Here is a 21,153-nt window from a genome sequence, read left to right as displayed (position 1 = left end):
AGCACTAACACCCCCACCCTGTAATGGCGCTTAGTCAGTTCATTTTTGTACTATCGGTACCATAAACTCATTTAGTTTCAGGAGGAGCTGTCTAATACTATTATGTTGCTGCAACACATGTTTTGTACTGTTACAAAACATTTTAGACCTGGAGGCAGGATTGCAGTATTTTATATGCGAAACTATTAGATATGTAAAAAATTGAAACTGTCAACAAAATCATTCTGTTGCTTATGAGGCTTTCATATTTTTGATACACATTTTTCACATGGAAGTAGTAATTTGTACTTAACACAGCCATTGCGTCTGTGTGTGTTGTGCGTGTGTGTGTGGGTGTGTGTGTGTGTGTGTGTGTGTGTGTGTGTGTCTGAGTTTGTGTACTTTTGGACATACATTTTAGATTTGGAGCTACTATCAGCTACACATTGTACATACCCTTTAAAGACTTTTATACACGAAATTAACTTGAGACATTCGAAAAACATCATGTTATTTGCAGAACAATAATGCAGACAATTTAGATGTGAAAATACTTCAGAGACAATTTTTCCCTACTTTGAGTGTGGTGTCAATAGCTGTACTGTTCTGACTGAAAAGTGCTGCTTAACCTTTAAGTTCCTTGCTTTACGTATTTTTATAAATAATACGTGTTCTTCAGATACTTTTAAACATGATTCAAAATTCTCATTGTTTGCATATTTTATAAGTGGGACTAAATTCTGATTGGCTATTTCATTTGAAAAGACTTGTAGAATACTGAGCTTTGACTGGCTGTTTCGTTTTAATGGCTTGTAATACTGGGCTCTTACTGGGGGAGAGGAAAGCGAGGGGAAGATCATGATGAAGTCATGTGTTCGATGTCGCTGATGATGTCATGTGTTTTAGGTCACTGACGATCTCATGCACTCAGGTTCAACGTTCATTGACGATCTTATGGAATTCCCTGGTCCTGCTTTTATGGAACCCGTAAGGTCGATTTGTATCTCATATTACCGTCGCATCAGCACTGTGAATACCTCTCTGTTCTGAAGCTGAAAAACAGAGCTATGCTCAAACTAACATCTTTGAATTCAGCCACAGAAGAAAATGTTGAGTTGATGCAGCAACTTGCATTCGGGCGTTGTTGGGCTGCAAAATGACAACTGACGACTATTGAAATTGTAATGTCCTTAAGTCATGTGACAAAGAACACAACAGCTAACATGGAAAACAATGAGTTTATTTCTTAATCTGTGAAACTGTGTATAGTGAAACACTTGTTTCAAACATTGTGTATAGCAGATACACTTTTGTGTTGTTTCCAGTGGCAGCCAGAAAGGGGATATAACATTTTAGGAGTTTACGGCAATAAAAGTCTTACTTTCTTCTTTTCTTAGTAAACAGGAGTATTTAATTATTCATATAATAGTTATTACACAGTTTTACATCTAATAACATACATCTCTCACACATACATCATAACAAAGTAATGTACAGTACACAGTTACACGAAATTACCTTCTCGCTCATCTTCCCCATGTCCAGCCTTCGTGAAATGCAATAGGAAAGCTTTTACTCTCAGGTATCCGATAAAACACAGACTAATTGATATGCGGGAGGAACAACCGTTCCTAAGTTACTTAACAACACTCCACGTTTACAAAAGTGGTTTACAATGTTCACTGGCATGTGTAATTTGCAGAAAGCAGGACGAAAATATTTTCTGTACTCGGGGTCAGCAAAATCTACAAGCAAACGGCCTTCCTGCAAGCGTATTTTCTGGAACATTCTCGAAGACAACATCCATGAGAGACAGGTGAGGGTTGATGTATTGTGGTGTAACCAGTTGTCACGTCCGACGAAGGGAATTCTGTCCTCGGAGGGTACTTGACACTTTGGAGCGTCTCTGGAAAGCGCATTGTTATCCCTGGGTGACGCAGTGTAGTAAGAGAACAGAAGCAAGAGACAGTCACTGCCCTGTGCGACAGTTCAACTACCCCACGGCAGCCATGCTCATTAGTCATTATACTGTCTTGTTTTGCAAAATGTCTTGAATGGAATGATGTTGCTTCTACATCCACCACTGGAGGAATTCATTCGTTTATAGTGTAGCAGTACATATGCCTTGATATCAGATCAGGAGAACGCATTTCACAGATATGACAGCACGTTCTCACAGCGATTTGTCAGATGCTTTCAATGCAATGCAACTCTTTTTTTCTCATTTGTTTAGATAGGTATTTATATACCAACTAATAGCCTATTACAACATTATCTGATCTCGGTTACGTCATAAGAATGTTTGGAATGTCTGTGACGTGTGGCAGGTTTCCTATTGTTTCGCAAAAGGAGAAAGTAGGTAGTGAGAAACGCCGAAAAGCCAACAAGTCTTTGCAAAAAATGAAGTCACGATTCACGTTGTGGATTTAACAGAGTTCACTTTGCCACATACGTTCGTTGTGTAGCGTACTTTTGCTTATATACAGTCAGTATTAAAATTCACATGAAAATGTTTCATTTCGCTCGAGAATATCTGCTTCAAAAATGCACAGCAGTTTGTATCACTTCAAAGTTTATTACAACACTGTCACATTTTTCAAAGAAGAAGAATTCCATGTTGAGCATTCCAAGGCAGACTTCGCTGCTGCTTCTATTTTTTCCATGTTTTGCGATTTTGTTGTGGATATCATATGTCTGAAGGGCATTGCAATTTATGGCAGTTCCTTAGCAAAAGGTATGCAGTCATGTTGGACGAACAACTGCTTTCGCTTTTCATTTACTGCTTGAAAAGCGAGCCATGCTCGCCAGCCGCTCTACACCAGGTACTGCACTACCACGTAGAGTACATTTTATACTGGTATGTTACTACTCTGACACCTTCTGAAATCGTTGCCGTTGTGCAGACGTAGGCTGCGAGAGAGGTGAAGTATGTCGAGGCTGCCCTGACGTCCGGAAGCAGGTGGCAGCTCCTGCCGGCCCGAGCAGAACAGCAGCTCTACGTCGCCCATTGCAGAACCGGCGGCCGTCACCGGCAGTCGGTGGCGGCCGGCGTGAGTAGCGGCAGCAGCAGCAGCGGCAGCAGCCAGTGCGCCGGCGTCGTTCTCGCGCCCCTGGACACGGCGCCGCGGCGCGCTCCCGAACTCACGCTCGCCCCCGCACCTGCTGCCCCCGCCGCCCCCGAGGCAGACGCCGCCCCCGGCAGGTCGCGCGACGGGCCAGGCGGCTGCGGCAGCGGCTCCACCGGTGACGCCGCCACCATCGCCTGCAGCGGCGCTGCAACAGTCCGCGAAACTCCGCTAGCGTCTGACGTCACTTTGCAACTGACCTTTACTACCACAATATCTAACACAATTAATTGGAGTACGTATGATGAAAAATTTGTCAAAAAGTGCCATTTTACTTTGAATCTGTTAATAATACGCTAAAGAACCAAAGCAACTGCTATACCTGCCTAATATCGTGTAGGACCCCCGCGAGCACGAAGAAGTGCCGCAACACGACGTGGCATGGGCTGGATTAATGTATGAAGTAGTGCTGGAGGGAACTGACGCCGTGAATCGTGCAGGGCTGTCCATAAACTCGTAAGAGTAGGAGGGGGTGGAGATCTCTTCTGAACAGCACGTTGCATGGCATCACAGGTATGCTCATTAATATTCACCTCTGGGGAGTTTGGTGGCCAGCGGAAGTGTTTAAACTCTGTAGCAATTCTGAACGTGTGTGGTATCGCATTGTCCCGCTGGAATCGCCCAAGTCCGTCGGAAAGCACAGTGGACATGAATAGATGCAGGTTGTCATACAGGATGCTTACGTACGTGTCACCTGTCAGAGTCGTATTAGACGTATCTGGGGTCTTATATCGCTCCTACTGTACACTCCCCACACCATTATAGGTCCTCCAACAGTTTGAACAGTACCCTGCTGACATGCAGGGTCCATGCTTCATGAGGTTGTCTCCATTCCCGTACAAGCAAATCCTCTCGATACAATTTGAAACGAGACTCGTCCGACGAGGCGACGTGTTTCCAGTCACGAACAGTTCAATGTCGGTGTTGACGGCTCCAGGCCAGGCATAAAGCGTTGTTTCGTGCAGTCATCAAATTCCCACTTCATCGCTAACTCGGAAATGCTGTCCCACCGCTCGCGCGCCTACTGTAACTTTACGTTCAAACTCACGTAAATCTTGATAACCTGCAGCTGTAACCAACCTGACAAATGCGCCATCTGTTGTGTTATACAGTTTTACTCACTAACTATTGCCACCTAGAATAAATCCGAAAGTATGATAGTAGGTGAAAAGTTGTTTTGGGACAAAATTTGCATGGGACAATGAGGGCCACAATATCGCGTTGGTTTTTTGTTGCTTGATGGGGTCGCTTCAGAGATATGAAGGTCAACTTTGTTTTTTAAATGGGATGTTATAGTTTGGTACTTCTTTTCTGATAGCGGCAATCGAGACGAATCCAGTGATGTGTAACAGTCTTTGAAAGTCAACAAAGGTCACAAAGGTGGCATGAACGTCCATTTACAGAACGTGTTCGATGTGATGACCATTGGTATCAATACAGTGCTGTAATATTCTTATCATGGATTGAGTAGTATTCCTTATCACATCGGCGCTTACCGAATCACACACTTTGACAATTTTCTCTTGCATATTTTCAGGTGTAGTTGGAACGTCTTTATAAGCAATGTCTTTTATGAATCGGACAAGAAAAAATCCAGAGGCGTCAAGTCTGGCGAATGAGCCGGCCGAAACACATCTTCTCCGCGTCCAATCCTACGATTTGAGAATTGTCTCTGCAACTCATTTCTATCCATCAGCAAAAAATGTGCCGGACATCCATCGTGTTTAGTCCACGCTCTGTTCCTTGTTCCTAAAGGTGTTTCTTCCAATAACTGACCTAATGTTTGTTGCAGCCAACATTGATTTTTAGTTGCCCAATAATGCGTGTTACGGAAAATAACATTCCATGGTACGTGAGTGTAGCCTCGTCAGTAAATAAAATCAAATTAAGCGTCAGGGTGGGTAATTCTGACAGAGGAAGAGCTAATTAGTACATACGACTCTGCTTTATAAACACTTCATGTGTGACTTAGGTTTTGCATAGGACTGAAGTGGATGGGTAATTCAGACAGAGGAAGAGCTAATTAATACATACGACTCTGCTTTATAAACACTTCATGTGTGACTTAGGTTTTGCATAGGACTGAAGTGGATATTATAGTAAGTTTCCCGACATGAATGTAAGTGCTGATAGACGATTTGTAGAGAGATGAGCATTATTTGGCCTTTAGTATGGAGCATCAAGCAGCTGCAGCAGAGCAGCGATCCGTTATCTGTGAGATTAGCGTTATTAAATCCTTTGCAGGTCATTGAAATTTAGTTCTAGAATGACCTATTATTTTTATTACGGTGCTATATTCAGGATGCCAAATCACACCAGGGTCCGGAGTATCATGCCCTAGTGGGCATTATTTCGGGATTTATTGGTGTTTTTTTGAAGTTTTACTGAAATTGAGATAAGCTCTGTATTAAACCTTGAAACACGTATGTTGTGTGGCGGCGATGGTGAGGCATTGCAGAGTCTCTGACCAGAGAGCTATTTGTCGTTCCTAGTCTGCGCTTGACCGCGCGAGAGTTCAGTTCTGTGGCAGTCGAGTTACGAGGCAGTTCAGTTGCGAATGGCAGTCTGTTAGCAGTAGTAGTCGAGTACGGTCGCGAGCGGGACGCAGTCGCAGGCGTCGACATGGGTCTCTTGTCAAGATGCTGAATGAGGTATATTGTTAATTAAGGTAACAAAGCTGCATTGCGCACATCAGATAATGTAATGTATTTTTTATTGTAATTAATTTTCAACAAGTGCCCCAATATTAATTTTGTTTTCAATGCATTCTAACAAAAGAACCATTTAATTGAACGAACGATCTCCTTCCAATTCCTCTAAAGAAAAGTTTCAGTTAAATTTCAAAAAAATAAAAAAATAAAAAAAATACTTGCAATGCATTTCCTCCAAGCCGTGGCCAACAATGAGAGCAGAAATTTGACATGCAGTTTCAATGAGGTAAGAAATTAATTCTGATTTTTTTTGCACAGGGCCAAAGACTGATATTTCGGTCTAATTGAGTTTACATTGTGACTGAAGTTTCACTAGCATTAAATTGTCTCTCATTATTTTTGTGGGAGCTTGCACGTTGAGTCAGATTGCGAGTCAAACATTTAATTGTCATAGTCAGTACATTTAATTGCAGGGAGGTTACGCACGACTCCCATTTATTAATTTTAAGTCATTCATTTTTCTGTGGGGAAGTTACACTTAGCTCTATGTCCATTTACATTTGAGCATTATCTTTCATTTTTGCGGGGAGGTTACAACCTGCGAGCACCAATTATGGTATGAGGACCAGATAGACATCATAGTAATTGGCGCTTTTTTGAGATTGAGGGGAATTTCAACAGTTATTCGCGTTTGTTTCTACTCTAGATCTATCATTGTATATTATCTAGCGCACTATGGCCAAAGTTATTAAATTATTTTGTAAGGCAGGGAAAATGATGTATCAAGTGACAAGATTGAGGTCTTTCAGACCGACAACGAAAACAGAGGAATTGTTGAACGCTCTTTTGAAAGTGAGAAAAATTGCTGCGGGCTTTCCCTCTAACAAATTTTGTTCCCCATGATGCAACCTATCACATCAAACTACTGATGCAAGTGCTGTGAAACACCCTGTAGAAGGAACGAGCTCGGGAGCACGAAGAAGAGTCGGCAGTCAATGTACTCCGACTTCACATCGTTGTATTCACTGAGTCACGGAAGGTTATACACAGAACTTTTGACCATGCAGGGAGGTGCTGTAAACGTATTTTCTAAATTGTACAGCGTGTTTCGGACTCCGTTTGTGGTGAGTTGCACCGAGTGGAGACAGAGGAATACGACCTATGCTGAGGAATTATCACTTCCACAGACGTATTGGTCTTTGACAGGTTATTTTGACTCGGAACTTTAAATAATTTTCATTAGACGTTTATAAGTGTGGCACTCTAAACATTTTCATATGTACTCCGTTGTCTGCTATAAAAATCGAGTTGCAGTACAGACACACTTCGACATTGAAAGTGTTCGTGTTTTAAGGTGGTCAAATATTTGTGTACCCCTGCTATTTGCCACTCTTCTACTATTGGCAGTCATTCTTTACTATTGTTATGTTACAGTTTTGATAGGTTTTATAATGGGGTGTGAATTACGCAAAAAACGTATGAACTTTTTGATTATGAACTGTTACAACACTACACACTATGCACTAGCTCTTCAATGAATTTTAGTGCAAGTATAGATTTTCAGATTAGTCGTAGTGTTCTGCAGTTTCTTCTTTTTACTACACAGTAGAAATGTATGTAAGTGTAGGAACAAGAATTGTATAGAAGCTGACTAAGATGCCGCTAAGTGGGGCGCGACTGCCGGATGCTCAATGGTGTCGAAAAAGAATATCAGCACGAAAGCTTGGACGTAGTTTTGTCAGAATGTACAAGAGGGAAACCAAGAACAACTGATATATACAAAAATTTTATCAGTTCTTTCGGACATGTCAGAAAGGACAGATACCATCTTAGTATATACATAGTTAAGGCTCACCGGCCACTTGACCATCTTCTTCTTCTGCGCAGATGCACAAACAGCGCCCGAACTCTTACGGAAATCGGCAACGCACCGCGAGTAATGAGTATAATGGGCGGGGGTACTACGAATGTAGTGCGGGACAGTACGTTGAGAATGTGGGTTCCGCGGGATGCGTGCCAGAGATAAGTCCCTGCAGTCGCACTATCCTCTGTGTCCTCGGTGGCTCAGATGGAGAGAGCGTTAGCCATGTAAGCAGGAGATCCCGGGTTCAAGTCCCGGTCGGGGCAGAGATTTTCATCTGTTCCCGTTGACGTATGTCAACTCCTGTAAGCAGCTAAGGGTTTTCATTTCATTGTAAGAACAACTGATTCATCACTCTGACCACAGCGGACAGCACACAGACTGCTCTGTTGTAACGAGACTAAATGTAGTAACGTCACCCAGAGGTTTCATAAGAACACATTTCTGGATGCAGATTCTGCATGAAGGAATGTTCTAAGACTCTGAAGTTAAATACTAGAGCACTCGAGAACGCTGACAGGCTCAGGAAACGAGAACACATAACGTCACAAGTGTGGGGGAATCACGTCATCGCCTGCTATAAAACCTCCGCCCTTCTCAAGCTCCTCAAGCTGCTGAGTCAACCTTCACACAGAGAGACCGATTTTATAATCAGATCGACCACCCAGATGACGACCTGCCTTGTTAGAGCAGACACAGAATGTGGAAAATGTGTTAAAGCAAACACAGAACGTGGCAAAGGAGATACCGTCTGTGCCCTGCAGGGTCGATACCTCCTACCGATGGGACTGACAACCTTATGACGGCCATTCGCTACGACACTAGTACTGAGCACTGCACGATACCCGCTACTGACGTAATCATATGCTTGCATGATCATTCGCAGATAGCGAGACAACAGCTTCTTGTCATACTGCCCTCCTAGACTGCCACAGAGATTTTTTCCCCGTGTCACTTTCCGTAGAATTTTCTTCCTTCTTTCCTTAAAACCGCTCTTCTTCGAACAACATTCGACCACTTCTTCCACCGATGGGCCCTTATTAATGGGTAGCCCTACCGACTTATGGACGACGTCACAGGCCGGCATTCTGTAAACTCCTCGAGGTAATTACTAACAATTGCAGAGGTCTTTTGTGATGGTCACCACACTAGGCGTGGGAGTGTCCACTGCTTAGTAAGGAAAAAGAAGCTCGTTCTCAGAGTGAAGCCACTCCACCTGTATCAAGAATAATGATGGAATGAAGCCTCTGTTAAGTTGCAGGATGCTTTGGTGAATTCAGCCCGTCTTCACAAGCTGCTGCCAACTTGGAGACAACTGCTGCAAGTCCAAAGCTGTCTTTCTGGCCATAGAGGACACTTCTGATATGCATGCCGCAGTTCTGCCAGTCACAATCGTGACTTACTGAGGGTGGAGGCCGGGCCGATCGACCATGGATAGAGAACCGGTCGTCCGACTGCAAGCTCATCAACTTTGGCTCTGGGTGCTGTATCGCCACTACTGGGGCAGTACAAACACCTCCTTACCGGTTATATGCTGGGACCACCACTCGGATTGTCCTTTGTGTTGCTGTTAAATCCTCAGCCTCCACGCGATCTCGACCACCGACTAAAGGAGTATCCAGTACTCTGGAAGTGAGACTAAGCGCAGTCTCACTCATCGAGAGCGTTGAGGCACACAGCCACCACCCCCTCCCACTGGATGCGGCGCTGAGCAGAGACAACGACAGGACCTGCGCTCAGCAAGTTCCTCGCCGGGCATCGAGACGGCAACTTACGATTTCAAGTAACGTGGATGCAGCGCAGTCAATGCTAGCCATCGCTGGAAGAGGATGGAGTGATTGCAAAACTCTCACTGTCAAACGATTGTTAACTGAATGACGTTTCTCTAGCTTCCTGGTGCTCCAAAGGATCACTCGGCCTCACTCTTCGCTAGAAGTCCTGATAACAACATGACCACAGCTCGGGTCGTAAAACTATGCACTTCCACTCTAGGCAGCATATGTCGCAGGCTTATCGGGAGTTGAGTGTGAACTGAGGGAATAAAACTCTATTAACTTTCATTACACCTCTCACAGGCTGAGCATCATAATTAGGTGGATTTGAAAAATTATACTAGAGTGGTATTTTTTTTCCTTACAGATATAAAAATAATAGAGACTATTCTGCTCTTACATTTCCTCCCACCTGATTACGTTTATAGTGTCTTCTTCCTCAGTATTTCAGCGTGTGCTGGTCATTGTGTGGACCAGTAAAACAATGGCTGCAGAGCTATATCGTATTCCGAAACTGGCGGTTTGCTCGTTTCTGTGGGCATTGAGAACGCGGGGGAAAGAGGGTTTCTCCAGTCTGGTGGTAACGGGCTGGTCTTTTCCGAATGTCCCTAAGCCGGCGGTAAGGAGGTTATACTATGTCAATACAAGGTGGAGTCATTTCCTTACGGTTGCCACTGTTTTTCAACACGCATTGCACACAAACCTGAAAGTAGCCATGAGGAACAGCATCTTTGTCAACAGAAGCAGGGAACGGCCAATGAAAACGCCTACATTCTGCTACTGTGTTTGGACCCAGGACGTAAATGCTGAAGAATTTCGTGCAGTGAAGCCATCATGCGCTGTAGAAATTATGTGCCCTCTGGAGTAGTATATTTCTAAAGTTGAGAAATAACGATCCTTTATGATCAACTGAGTTATACCTTGCAGTGTGGAAAATTGAGAGATTCGCACAGCATGTTCCCGGGCTCAGGGTTGGATATTGGGCTGAGCTTTTCGGTATTTTTGGAGAGTGCCACCTTATGTGAATGCGCACTTGCTCTATAGATAGAGCTCACAATTATTTCAGACCGTGAACCAGTATTTCGCTGGACGGTAGTGTTTTAGAGAACGAGACGGGTTTGACGAAGTTTAGTGGAAGCCTTTAAGATACACTGACGAGCCAAAATATAACCATTGCCTAGTGCGAGATTGAATGCATCCTGGTGCATCTGCGGAAATGTGACGCAGTATGGAAGAGGTGTCAGGGGAAGGGAGACGACGAGTGGGCAGTCGTTACACCGAAGAACGGGCCACAAATGCGGAATTTGTCTGATAAAGGGCACATTGCTATGGCGCTGCAGCTGGAAACAAGAACCTCAGAAACGGCGAAGCTGGTCGGCTGTTTGCGTTCTACTGTCGTGAGCAACTAGAGAAAGTGGTTGAAAGATTTACAAAACGCTTAACACTGTGCTGTCTGTGATAATGTTATCTATTTATTTTGCTACCATCATCAGCGGCAGAAAAATTATCGCAGATATATTACATGTCATACTTGCTCTGACTTACGTTGCCACTGAAGGACATAACTGTCAATAAAAAGGAAACATTGTAGCAAGATTAAAATATGATGGCCGTTTGAAACGTTGTCCTTCTGTCAGTGAACCATCATCTTTTCATATTTCAATCTTGCAAAAATTGTCATTTTTACTGGGAATTATGGTCTTGTCAAAGCATGAAGCGTGAATACATCTGCAATAATAATCTGATACATCTCCTGTAATTTTTCTGCCATTGATGGTAGTTGAAAACCGAAACCGGTAGCAGAATAAATAACACTATCTCAGACAGCACAGTGTTAGGCATTTCGTAAAATTCGTACATACTGTTGACCAGCGTCGAAGCGGGACGATTGGGTTGAAGAATTGTGGAATATCGCGTGGCCATATGGTACTGGACGTTCACATCTCATCATTAAACGTAAAGGTCAGAGGATACCCACTGTGTAATCCATGGTAGGCACAGATCTGTGAGAGATCTGACTCCAGAGTACAAAACTGACGCAGGCGCATGTGTTGCGGATCACACTGTCCAGGCATCATTGTTGAACATGTAGCTCCATGTAACACGGTTACTACGTGTTCCTGTGTTGACCCAACGACCTCGTCAGTTAAGATTGCTGTGGGCGCAGTATCACTGAATTTTCACGGTGGATCGGTAGAAACGTGTAACCTGAATTAATGACATTTCTTGTCACGCCACTTAGATGTTTGGGTCGTAACCTGCAGTCATCCAGGCGAATGGCTGCCCCAAACGTGCACTGTGTCACAGACGCTGGCCGGCATGAACAGAACTATGCTATGGGGTACATTGAGCTGGGTTTCTACGGAACATATGGTAGTACTCGTAGGCACCATGACAGCAGTGTAAAGATACCATGGCAGCAGTGAACTACGTGAACATTATTGCGAACCTCCTGTGTCCCTTCACGTTTGAAATCTTCTCTCAGGTCGACAACATGATCTGTGGGCCATAATGGTCAACTCTGATTGATATCTTAGCTAGCAAATGTCCCTGATCTGTAGCCATTGGAGCACATTTCGGGCGCCAGCTGCGTGCCCACAAACAACCCTCTCGTAATTTTCGGGAATTTAGTAACCTGTGAGAAGACACCTGGTGCCGTATACTTCTGGAAACCTATCAGGACTTGTAGAATCCATGCCCGGCAGAATCACAGCTGTACTGTGTTTAAAAAGTGGAACAACACGCTAATAAACAGGTGGTCATACAGTTTTGGCTCATTCGTGTATATTTCTTTCGGTGGAAATATGAAAGCGATTTTTCTAAAGGCTCCTTCCCCATAGACTTTCAACTGTATTCCTGTTTTGTTGTCGTAGAGTTTACTGGCGGGAGTTGCTGGTAGCCATTTGGAGGCAGTTTATGTACTACCGGTGACCACATTGCAGTCCGGTAATAGTATTTCCCGACAGTCGTAAGATAGCTAAGAGGTTTTTGGTTATTGAATTTTGAGTTGAGAAGTTTAACCCTAATTCGTGGGTCAAAGCGATACCGATGATCCTCATTTGCACTGATTTTACTAGTGTAGCAGTACAGAAAATTAATCTGCCTCCGCCAACAAACTTTTTAGATTAAAACTGCGAGCTGTGTCGCGAAATTTCTCTCGCGCGCCCGTCATCGCCAGCAGTGTGTGGATTTTGGCCGCGGTCTCGAGTCCGATATCGCATGACCTTACAGAATCTCCGAAACATGGAGAAAAGGAACGTTTCAGCGTTTATTACATTTTAACATTTGGAATCGACATAGACAGTGCGGCAATTCAAATACTGTGTAACTATATTCTTCTGATGTGCGCAGGCTTCCACAGCTATTGTTAATCTAAAGAAAATCCTTTCGGGTGTTGGGACACATCATTTTGTAGCAGAAAAAAAATTTCTGGATCATCAGTCTTCTGACTGGTCTGATGCGGCCCATCACTAATTACTCTCCGGTGACAACCATTTTATATCAGAGTAGCAGTGCAATGATAATTATTTGCTAGGTGTATTCCAGTCTCTGTCTTTCTCCATAGTTTATACCGTCTCTAGTACCCTGTAGTACCTTGGAAGTTATTCAATGATGTTTTACCAGCTGTCCCATCATCCAGTCTCCTCCAAATATTCCTTTCCTCTCCGATTCTGTGCAGAATCTCCTCATTCCTTACCTTTATAGCATTCTTCTGCAGCACCGCATCTCTAGTGCTTCGATTCCCTTCTGTCCCAGTTTTCCCACTGTCCATGTTTCACCACCATACAATGCTATGCTCCAAACGCACATTGTCGTAAATTTATTCCTCTGCTTAAGGGCTACGTTTGAAACTACTGGACTTATCTTGGCCATGAATACTCCTTTTCCCAGTGCCACTCTGCTTGTTATGTCCTCTTTGCTCCGGCAATCATACCTTATTTTCTGCCTAGGCTGCAGAATTCCTTCAGATGTAAAGTTATTCGCTGTAGTTATTTTTGATACTGCTCATTACTTTGATTTCTCTTCGACTAACTTTCAAACGACATTCTGTATTCACTAGAGTGTCCATCCCAGTCAACAGAACCTTTAATTGTTAGTTACTTTTACTGAAGACAGCAGTGTCATGAGCCAATCGCATTACTGACATCCTTTCATCTTGACCATTAATATCACTCTTGAACCGTTCTTTTATTTCTGTATTTCTTCTTCAACGTACAGATTGAACAGCAGGGGCGAAAGTCTACAACCCTGTCTTACACCCTTTTTAATTCTGGCACATCGTTCTTCCTCTTCCAGTCTTCTTGTTCCGTCTTGGCTTTTGTACTCACTGTATATTACCAGTTTTTCCCTATACCTTATCCCTACTTTCCTGATAATTTAGAAAATCTTGCACCATTTTAGACTGTCAAACGCCTTTTCCAAATCGACGAATCCTTTGAAAGTGTCCATTATGGAGAGCAACGTCAGATATGCCTCTCTCGTGCCTTTACCTTTCCTATTGCTAAACTCATAGTCACCTTACTGATCTTAATTTTCTTTTCTATTCTTCTCTATATTATTCTTGCTATAAATTTGGACGGATGAGCTCTTAAGCTGACCATGCGATAATTCTCACACTTGTCAGCTCTTGCTATCTTTGGAGTTGTGTGGGTGATGTTTTTACGAATGTCTGATGGCATATCGCCAGTCTCATACATTCTACACAACAACGTGACTAGTCGCTTTGTTGCTACGTCCACAAATGATTTTATAAATTCCGATGGAATGTTGTCTTTCCTGCTTTATTTGATCTTAATTCGTCCGAAGCTCCTTTAAATTATGATTCTAATACCGAGTGTAATACAGAATCTCACGATGACTCTAATTTCTTCTTCTGGCACGCCATCACAAAAGGCTTCCCCATCAGAGAAGCCTTCAGTGAACTCTTTCCAAATATCCGGTCTCTCCTCTGCATTTAACATTCGAAATCCCATTTAGCTCTTAATGTGGCCGCCCTTGCTTTTAATTGCACCGACGGTTCTTTTGACTTTTCTATATGCTGAGTCTGCTTCCTGACAACCTACTTTCAATTCTTTTTTACATTTTTAAGCAGCTATTTCGCCTTAACTTCCCTGGAATACCTTTTTATTCATTCCTAAGTGACTTGCATTTCCATATTATTGATTTTCCCTGAACATTTTTGTCGATCAAATTAAATATTTCTTCTTTTATCCTTGGTTTCTTCGCCTTTACGTTCCTTGTACCAATGCATTTGATTTCTCTTTTTGATATGTCCAGCATTTTTCGATTGAACTGGCTACCGAGGTATTCATTATCGTAGAATATTTGCAGTATCTCGCTATTCCTTAGAATTTACGTATCCCACTTCTTTCCACACTGATTCTTCCGGACTAGTCTCTTAAACTGCAACCTACTACACATCATTACTAAATTGTGATCTGAGTCTATGGCCCCTTCTGTGTGCCCCTTACAATCCAATACCTAATTTCTTTATCTCTACGTAAGCATGGTGTAATCTAGCTATCTAACGGTAATCTCCTGTATCTCCCGGCGTTTGCCAAGTATATCACCTCCTTTTGTGACTGAACAGAGTATTAGGTATTGCTACCTTTTTGCAGGACACAAAACAATCATTCTCCTCTCTCATCCCTTCTACGAAGCCACATACTCTCTCGCAACTCTTTCTTCAGCTCCTTCGCCTAAAACCGCATTCCTGTCCTACATGACCGTTGGATTTTCATCTTCCTTTACGTATTGAATTTCCCTTTCGGTATCCTCTTATACTTTTTCTATCACTTCATCTTCTGCTGACGCCGTCGATATGTCCTGTTATTCCGCTTTTTGCTGATGTTGGTTCAAATGGTTCAAATGACTCTGAGCACTATGGGACTTAACATCTGAGGTAATCAATCCCCTAGACTTAGAACTACTTAAACCTAACTAACCTACGGACATCACACACATCCATGCCTGACGCAGGATTAGAACCTACGACCGTAGCAGCAGCGCGGTTCCGGACTGAAGCCCCTAGAACCAGTCGGCCACAACGGCCGGCCTACTGATGTTGTAGTGCCTTATACTCCTCCGACCAGACATCCTTGTCCTTTTACAATTTCACTCCACTAAACGCCAATGCATCTAGACTGTCCCTTTTCTGACCTGTTAGCTTCCCTACCACTTTCAAATTTCTGACATTCCTACCCAGAGATCCGAATGGGGGTCTAATCCGTAACCTTCTGCTAATGGAGAGATTATGATGACACTTATGCAGTTGGAAGCGATATGCTCTTTTGATACACATTGTGTGCCTTTAGTGTGGCGGTGTCCATGCCGTTGATTATTGCTGATTCTTTCGCCTTTTAGGGTCAATTTCCCACCTCAAGGACAAGAGACTCCCCTGAATCTATGTCCGTTTCTTCGCTCTCTTTGAGTAGGGTGATGGCAGTGAGAGGGTAACTTCTTCCATTGGAAGTCATCGGCCGCGATTGCTGGCGACCTTTGTTCAAAATTTAAGCAATAGCGAGGATCGAACGCCGGAAACACGACGTCTTTGTTACTTCTCAACAACGCTATCTCTAGAACAAACATGGCTTCCTAAAGCAATCACATATCTGCTTTATGAGCGTTTTAGTGTTACAAAATGACGTTGTTGAAAATCCAAACGGATCTGATTGAATTCAGCGTTCGCATGGTAGCGGTGCTCAGTGAGTCTGCGTCCTTGTTTCGGCCTAAGCACTGCACCAGCACGCGACGAATGCACTGTAAAAGTAGTTGCTCCCACTGCTAGCGGAGCAACTGGCAATGGGCGAAATAGGTTTAACGCTCCTCTACCACCAGGACAGTCTTAAAACATCCCAATTTTCAATGCAAATCAACGTCTTGTAGGAATTTGATGGCTCCCAAATAATTTCACATAGCCAATCAGGAGGCTGGAAAAACTCATTCCTATCAACATTCATTTAACTAACACGTGGCAGTTTGAAACCCCCATTGCAATCTCAACCAAGATGAAAATATTCAAATAACGGTTCAAACGCGTAAGGATCAGACACGTGGCATCACTATTATCTGCTTATGTTTATTTTCCAGCATTTAACCTTGCCCACCCTTAATATGGTGATGAATCAAATGAAAACCTTAAAAGTGAAACGAAACCCTGGAAAGTTTTAATATAGATTTGGTTGATGGCATGAGACATCCTTGTGGGCCGGCCGCGGTGGTCTAGCGGTTCTGGCGCTGCAGTCCGGAACCGCAGGACTGCTACGGTCGCAGGTTCGAATCCTGCCTCGGGCATGGGTGTGTGTGATGTCCTTAGGTTAGTTAGGTTTAAGTAGTTCTAAGGTCTAGGGGACTTATGACCTAAGATGTTGAGTCCCATAGTGCTCAGAGCCATTTGAACCAACATCCTTGTGTTTCGACAAATGACTAACAATTGGCAGCCTGTTGCTGTATCACTGTGACAGAGCAAAGATGGCTGCCACATTGTCGACAGACACCGGTCTGGAACAGCGAACTGTGATACGTATTTAGAGTAATGAAGGAGCTAAACCTGTGGGAACGCATCGTACGATCAAATCAAATTATTGTAATTCGCGTATGTCTGTGCAGAAAGTGTATGAATGGCACAGAAATATTATTATTGCAAATCAAATAGCCAGTATTTTGGATATTAGTGTTCGTTCGGCACACCATTTCCCCCATGTGCTATTATTCAATAAAGTGTCCGAAAGATGGGTGTCACGTCAGGTGACCAATGAACTGAGACATTATCGAGTCAGTGCTGGCGTGGAACGCTTAAGTCGTTTCCAGATCGAAGACGATGGACTTCTGCACTGGATTATTAGAGTATACGAAACCTAGGTGCGCTGTCACAAGCCTAAAACCAAAGTAGCCAGCGGGGAATGGCGCCATAGCTCTTCACCAAAACCAAAACTTAAGCATTGGCAGGAAAAGCTTTGCCCACTCTCTTTCTGAATAAAAAATGGGTTATTTTGAAAAATTACATGGAAACGAGATTAACAGGTCCAGGAGCTGCAACACTAATATATCACAAAGTCACCTTCGCCATGCAACGAGAAGCAAACGAGGACTGTAGACATTTTGTGGCAGAACGTAAATGATCGCCCCATGCAACCCGTTCAGCCACAGCAATAGATTAAGATGTTTTAATGCCTCGAGGACCTTCCTACTTAAATAAGCGTCGGGCGGCAAGAAATTCAGAAAGAGTAAAGAGGCGATGCACGAGCGACTACAACCACAGCTATAAAAATATTCTTACGAAGTTTCCACGCACTCCCAAAGCTGCGAAATGTGCACGTCGCGTGTCATGTGGACTACGTCGAAATAATGATATAACTGCAGCTTTTTAGTGTAATAACGTATAATATTGGTTTTCATTTGATCCACACTCGTAAATATCCCTAATCACAATCCTGTGATTATATGGATCTTTTTTTAGCCACTGACCACGACTTCCTTACACGTCTGACGTGATATTGTGGCTTGATAACAAAGGAAAAGTTTATTGTATAAATTTTTAGCATTAACTTTTAGCTTGGAACAAATAAGAAAAAATGAATTATCAAACGAACTGGTTGGGTGGGTGTGCGTCGTAGGTTGCGCTCGAATCTCTGGGTGGGTGTTCTTGAGTCGCCTTCTATGTTCCCCACTTCTGGGAATGTATTGCCACTGACGCGGTACTCCACGGTGTGCCTAACTGACAATTTTCATCACTATTGACAAGATTCTCTTGGATTCTTTTGTCTGTCGACTCCTTAAAGAAGCTTTCTAACAGCTGCTGGCTCGTAGTAGCAACTTGGTTTTCTCGAAATGAAACTTATGTTCTTCATTTACGTTGTACTCTGCCAGCGCTGATTTCTTCGTACGTCTCACTGTCAAATGTATAAACATAACATGTACTTTTCAGTATTTCGAGCTACAACGCTGGGCGCACGCGATGTATTTGTGGCCACATCCAGGTGGAATGATGTATATCCTTGGTGCGTGAAGTTGTAGTGGCTCACTCTCCGAGCCAAGAACGATTTCGTCGGCGGTGGTATCTAGTAGAATTTTTTTTTTGTCTCGTTTTCCCGAAAATTTCACGATATTGACTGCAAGTGGACACATGTATGGAAGAAAAGCGATTCTTTGGTCTATTTCCTCTTGCTGCATCTTTTGCTTCCTTAAAAGATATTGTAAAGGGTGCTCCACTATGACAACACTGGTCAACAAAACCAAACGATACATTCTTTCGAAATGCCGTAATTGTTGGCATGTAAGTATGAAATTTGGCTCAAAGATTCCTGCAACCTTCCGCTGTAATGGTGCAAGAGAGGGGCGCTCTGCGTGCGAACCTGTAGCTCAGCAACGCTTCAAACTGCGCAACGTCCACACATGCAGAGAAAAAAAGGCCACACACCAGAAGTTCATGTGAGCTGTAAGATGGGTTACTTATGTCTCATTGGAGCCGGCCGCTGTGGCCGAGCGGTTAAAGGCGCTTCAGTCCGGAACTGCGCTGCTGCTACGGTCACAGGTTCGAATCCTGCCTCGGGCATGGATGTGTGTGCTGCCCTTAGGTTAGTTAGGTTTAAGTAATTCTAAGTCTCGGTGACTGATAACCTCAGATTTTAAGTCCCATAGTGCTTAGACCTATTTATGTCTCATTGGTACCAAATCTCACCCCACCCCAGCTCATCGCCACCATGGACAAGTCACAAGATGGGAGGGTCGTCACACCACCTCTTTCCCACACTTCCGCCCTTTCATAGACGCCCCCGCGACAGAGCTCAGAACCACGACAGAATCGAAACGAAAAGGCGTCAGGAGCTAGCATAAAGGGCGCCTATGAAGGCACTTCTTCCCTTGCCGCGTTGATTACCGCGGATTTAGCAGTCAGAAACAATACTTCGCAGTAGATGAACAACAGGGCGATGTTCTTAACAAATATGGCCACTGCTGGCAAACTCTGGCCATTTCAACCCTTCTCTAGGAACGTTGTGGAACTGAAAACACTCTGATTGTGGTAGCACCCGTTTGGAGAGTAGCATCATAACAATTTTTGCTGTGCCGTACAGGGTGGGACACCTAGCGACCTTACAAGACTATTCGACGAAATTTGAACGTGAAGCAAAAAGATGTTTGTGGGCGTTGTGACCCTTCCTTTTTCGCTTCGTCCTGTGGAATGTTCATGGGTGGGTTCGACTTTGACAAACACGCGAATAAGTTAGGAAAGTGTCCGTTTAAGACCACTCAATTCAGCATCAATCTCGGTGACATATATGCATCTTTGTTGAGCACGTAAATAATGTACCTGCCACTATGTTCGACACCATTCCAGCCTTGTGGCTGCTCTTGCGCCTAAGCGTATGCAAACTCCACCTAAGAGTGTCGAAGAAGTTGCCTGTCACGCAGGCGTTAGAGCAGCCTCATATCTGAATTGATGTCAAAGTTTCTGACCGGTACATTTTCAACCTGCTCAAAAAGATGCGTGGGTGGCACTGATGGTGTTACGAAACTGGGTGGTCTTGGAGGGATACTTTGTCATTTTATTCACACATGTGTCAATGTCGGACCCTCCAGTGACAATGTCAAATGAGGGCATCAAGAAGGAGCGATGAAAAGGATAAAAATACAGTTCGGTTGGGATCACTTTCTGATTGTGTCTAATGGATATGAGCGGTCTCTAGTGGTTCTATCCTCTATGGCACACCAAAACTTGCTGTAGCCTTCTACTCTAATGGGATGAGATCACATTTTGTGTGACAGTAGGCCCTCGATGTTCTTAGAATGGGGTTGAAACGGCCATGGGGTAGCATCACAGACCAAACGTGTAAGAACGTAGTCCATTTAGGAACCGCACGTTTGCGTTGGGCAGATGGTGGCGAACTTTGCTGCCAATGTAACATCATTAACCATTCTTACAACTCACATTAACTTATGAGGAGTGGCCTCTTTTCCCGTGTTTCAACACCTTGCCGTCTGAAGCGTCGCTGAACCCGAAGGTGACGTTGCGGGGTGCCATTCCATAGCACTATTATAGAGGAAGGTTGCAGGCAACTTTGAGCAAAATTCAGACATGTGCGTTGCAATGCGGGGTTTCGAATAAGTCGTCATCTACTTTTCCTAAGCAGTTTTAATAAGGGATTTATTTCAGGTGTCTTAGCACGGCTGGGAGGCAGCCTACGAGAGACTACACATTACCTTACGTTACCACTTTAGTCAGGACGATAGCAGCTCATTACATGCAGGTACATGTCTATATGGTTTTTTCCTTAAAAACTGCATGGCCTAGCATACCACCAACCGTCTTTCTTACTACGATGTCCAGGAAAAGAAGACATCCATTCCCTTCAAGTTCAACCACTTCAGTAAAGTTCCGAAAAATGCTATGTAAGTGGTCCAGATCTCAAACTTATCGCTGACCTACCGAAAGAGGTGTTTAGGTTTCAGATGGGCAGTTTGAAGTTCCACGTCCTCTAGATGTTCCTGTAGAGATTTGAAATCCCAGAGGCCAGTAAGTATTAGCCACAGCTACTTACCACCTCAACAATAACACTACCTTTTAAGATTCAGACAGCAACATCGTTCCATTTGATGAAAGTAATCATTGGAGAAATTATAAACTGTTTGTAAATAAAACCCACCCAGTGAATTCTAAATATCGAAAACCACAACCAATGAAGGAATTTATTCAGCCAACAAACTGTCGACGCTATTTTTTCTTTTCTTTGAGTATTTATGTCACTGTTGTAGGGTGGTGTCGCACA

General features: G+C 43.5%; 1 protein-coding gene across 1 annotated transcript in view; it reads right to left on the bottom strand.

Annotated features, from left to right (window-relative positions):
• Positions 1-3,004: 3,004 nt before the first annotated feature.
• LOC124623010 (lachesin-like) overlaps positions 3,005-21,153 on the bottom strand; it is a 108,321-nt gene continuing 90,172 nt past the window's right edge. Inside the window, exon 8 of the mRNA XM_047148801.1 lies at positions 3,005-3,252. Within this exon, the coding sequence (XP_047004757.1) occupies positions 3,005-3,252 (248 nt within the window). The remainder of the gene's footprint in view (positions 3,253-21,153) is intronic.

This window comes from Schistocerca americana, chromosome 7, assembly GCF_021461395.2.
Source record: "Schistocerca americana isolate TAMUIC-IGC-003095 chromosome 7, iqSchAmer2.1, whole genome shotgun sequence".
NCBI lineage: Eukaryota > Metazoa > Arthropoda > Insecta > Orthoptera > Acrididae > Schistocerca > Schistocerca americana.
This window is presented reverse-complemented; position numbering and strand designations above follow the sequence as displayed.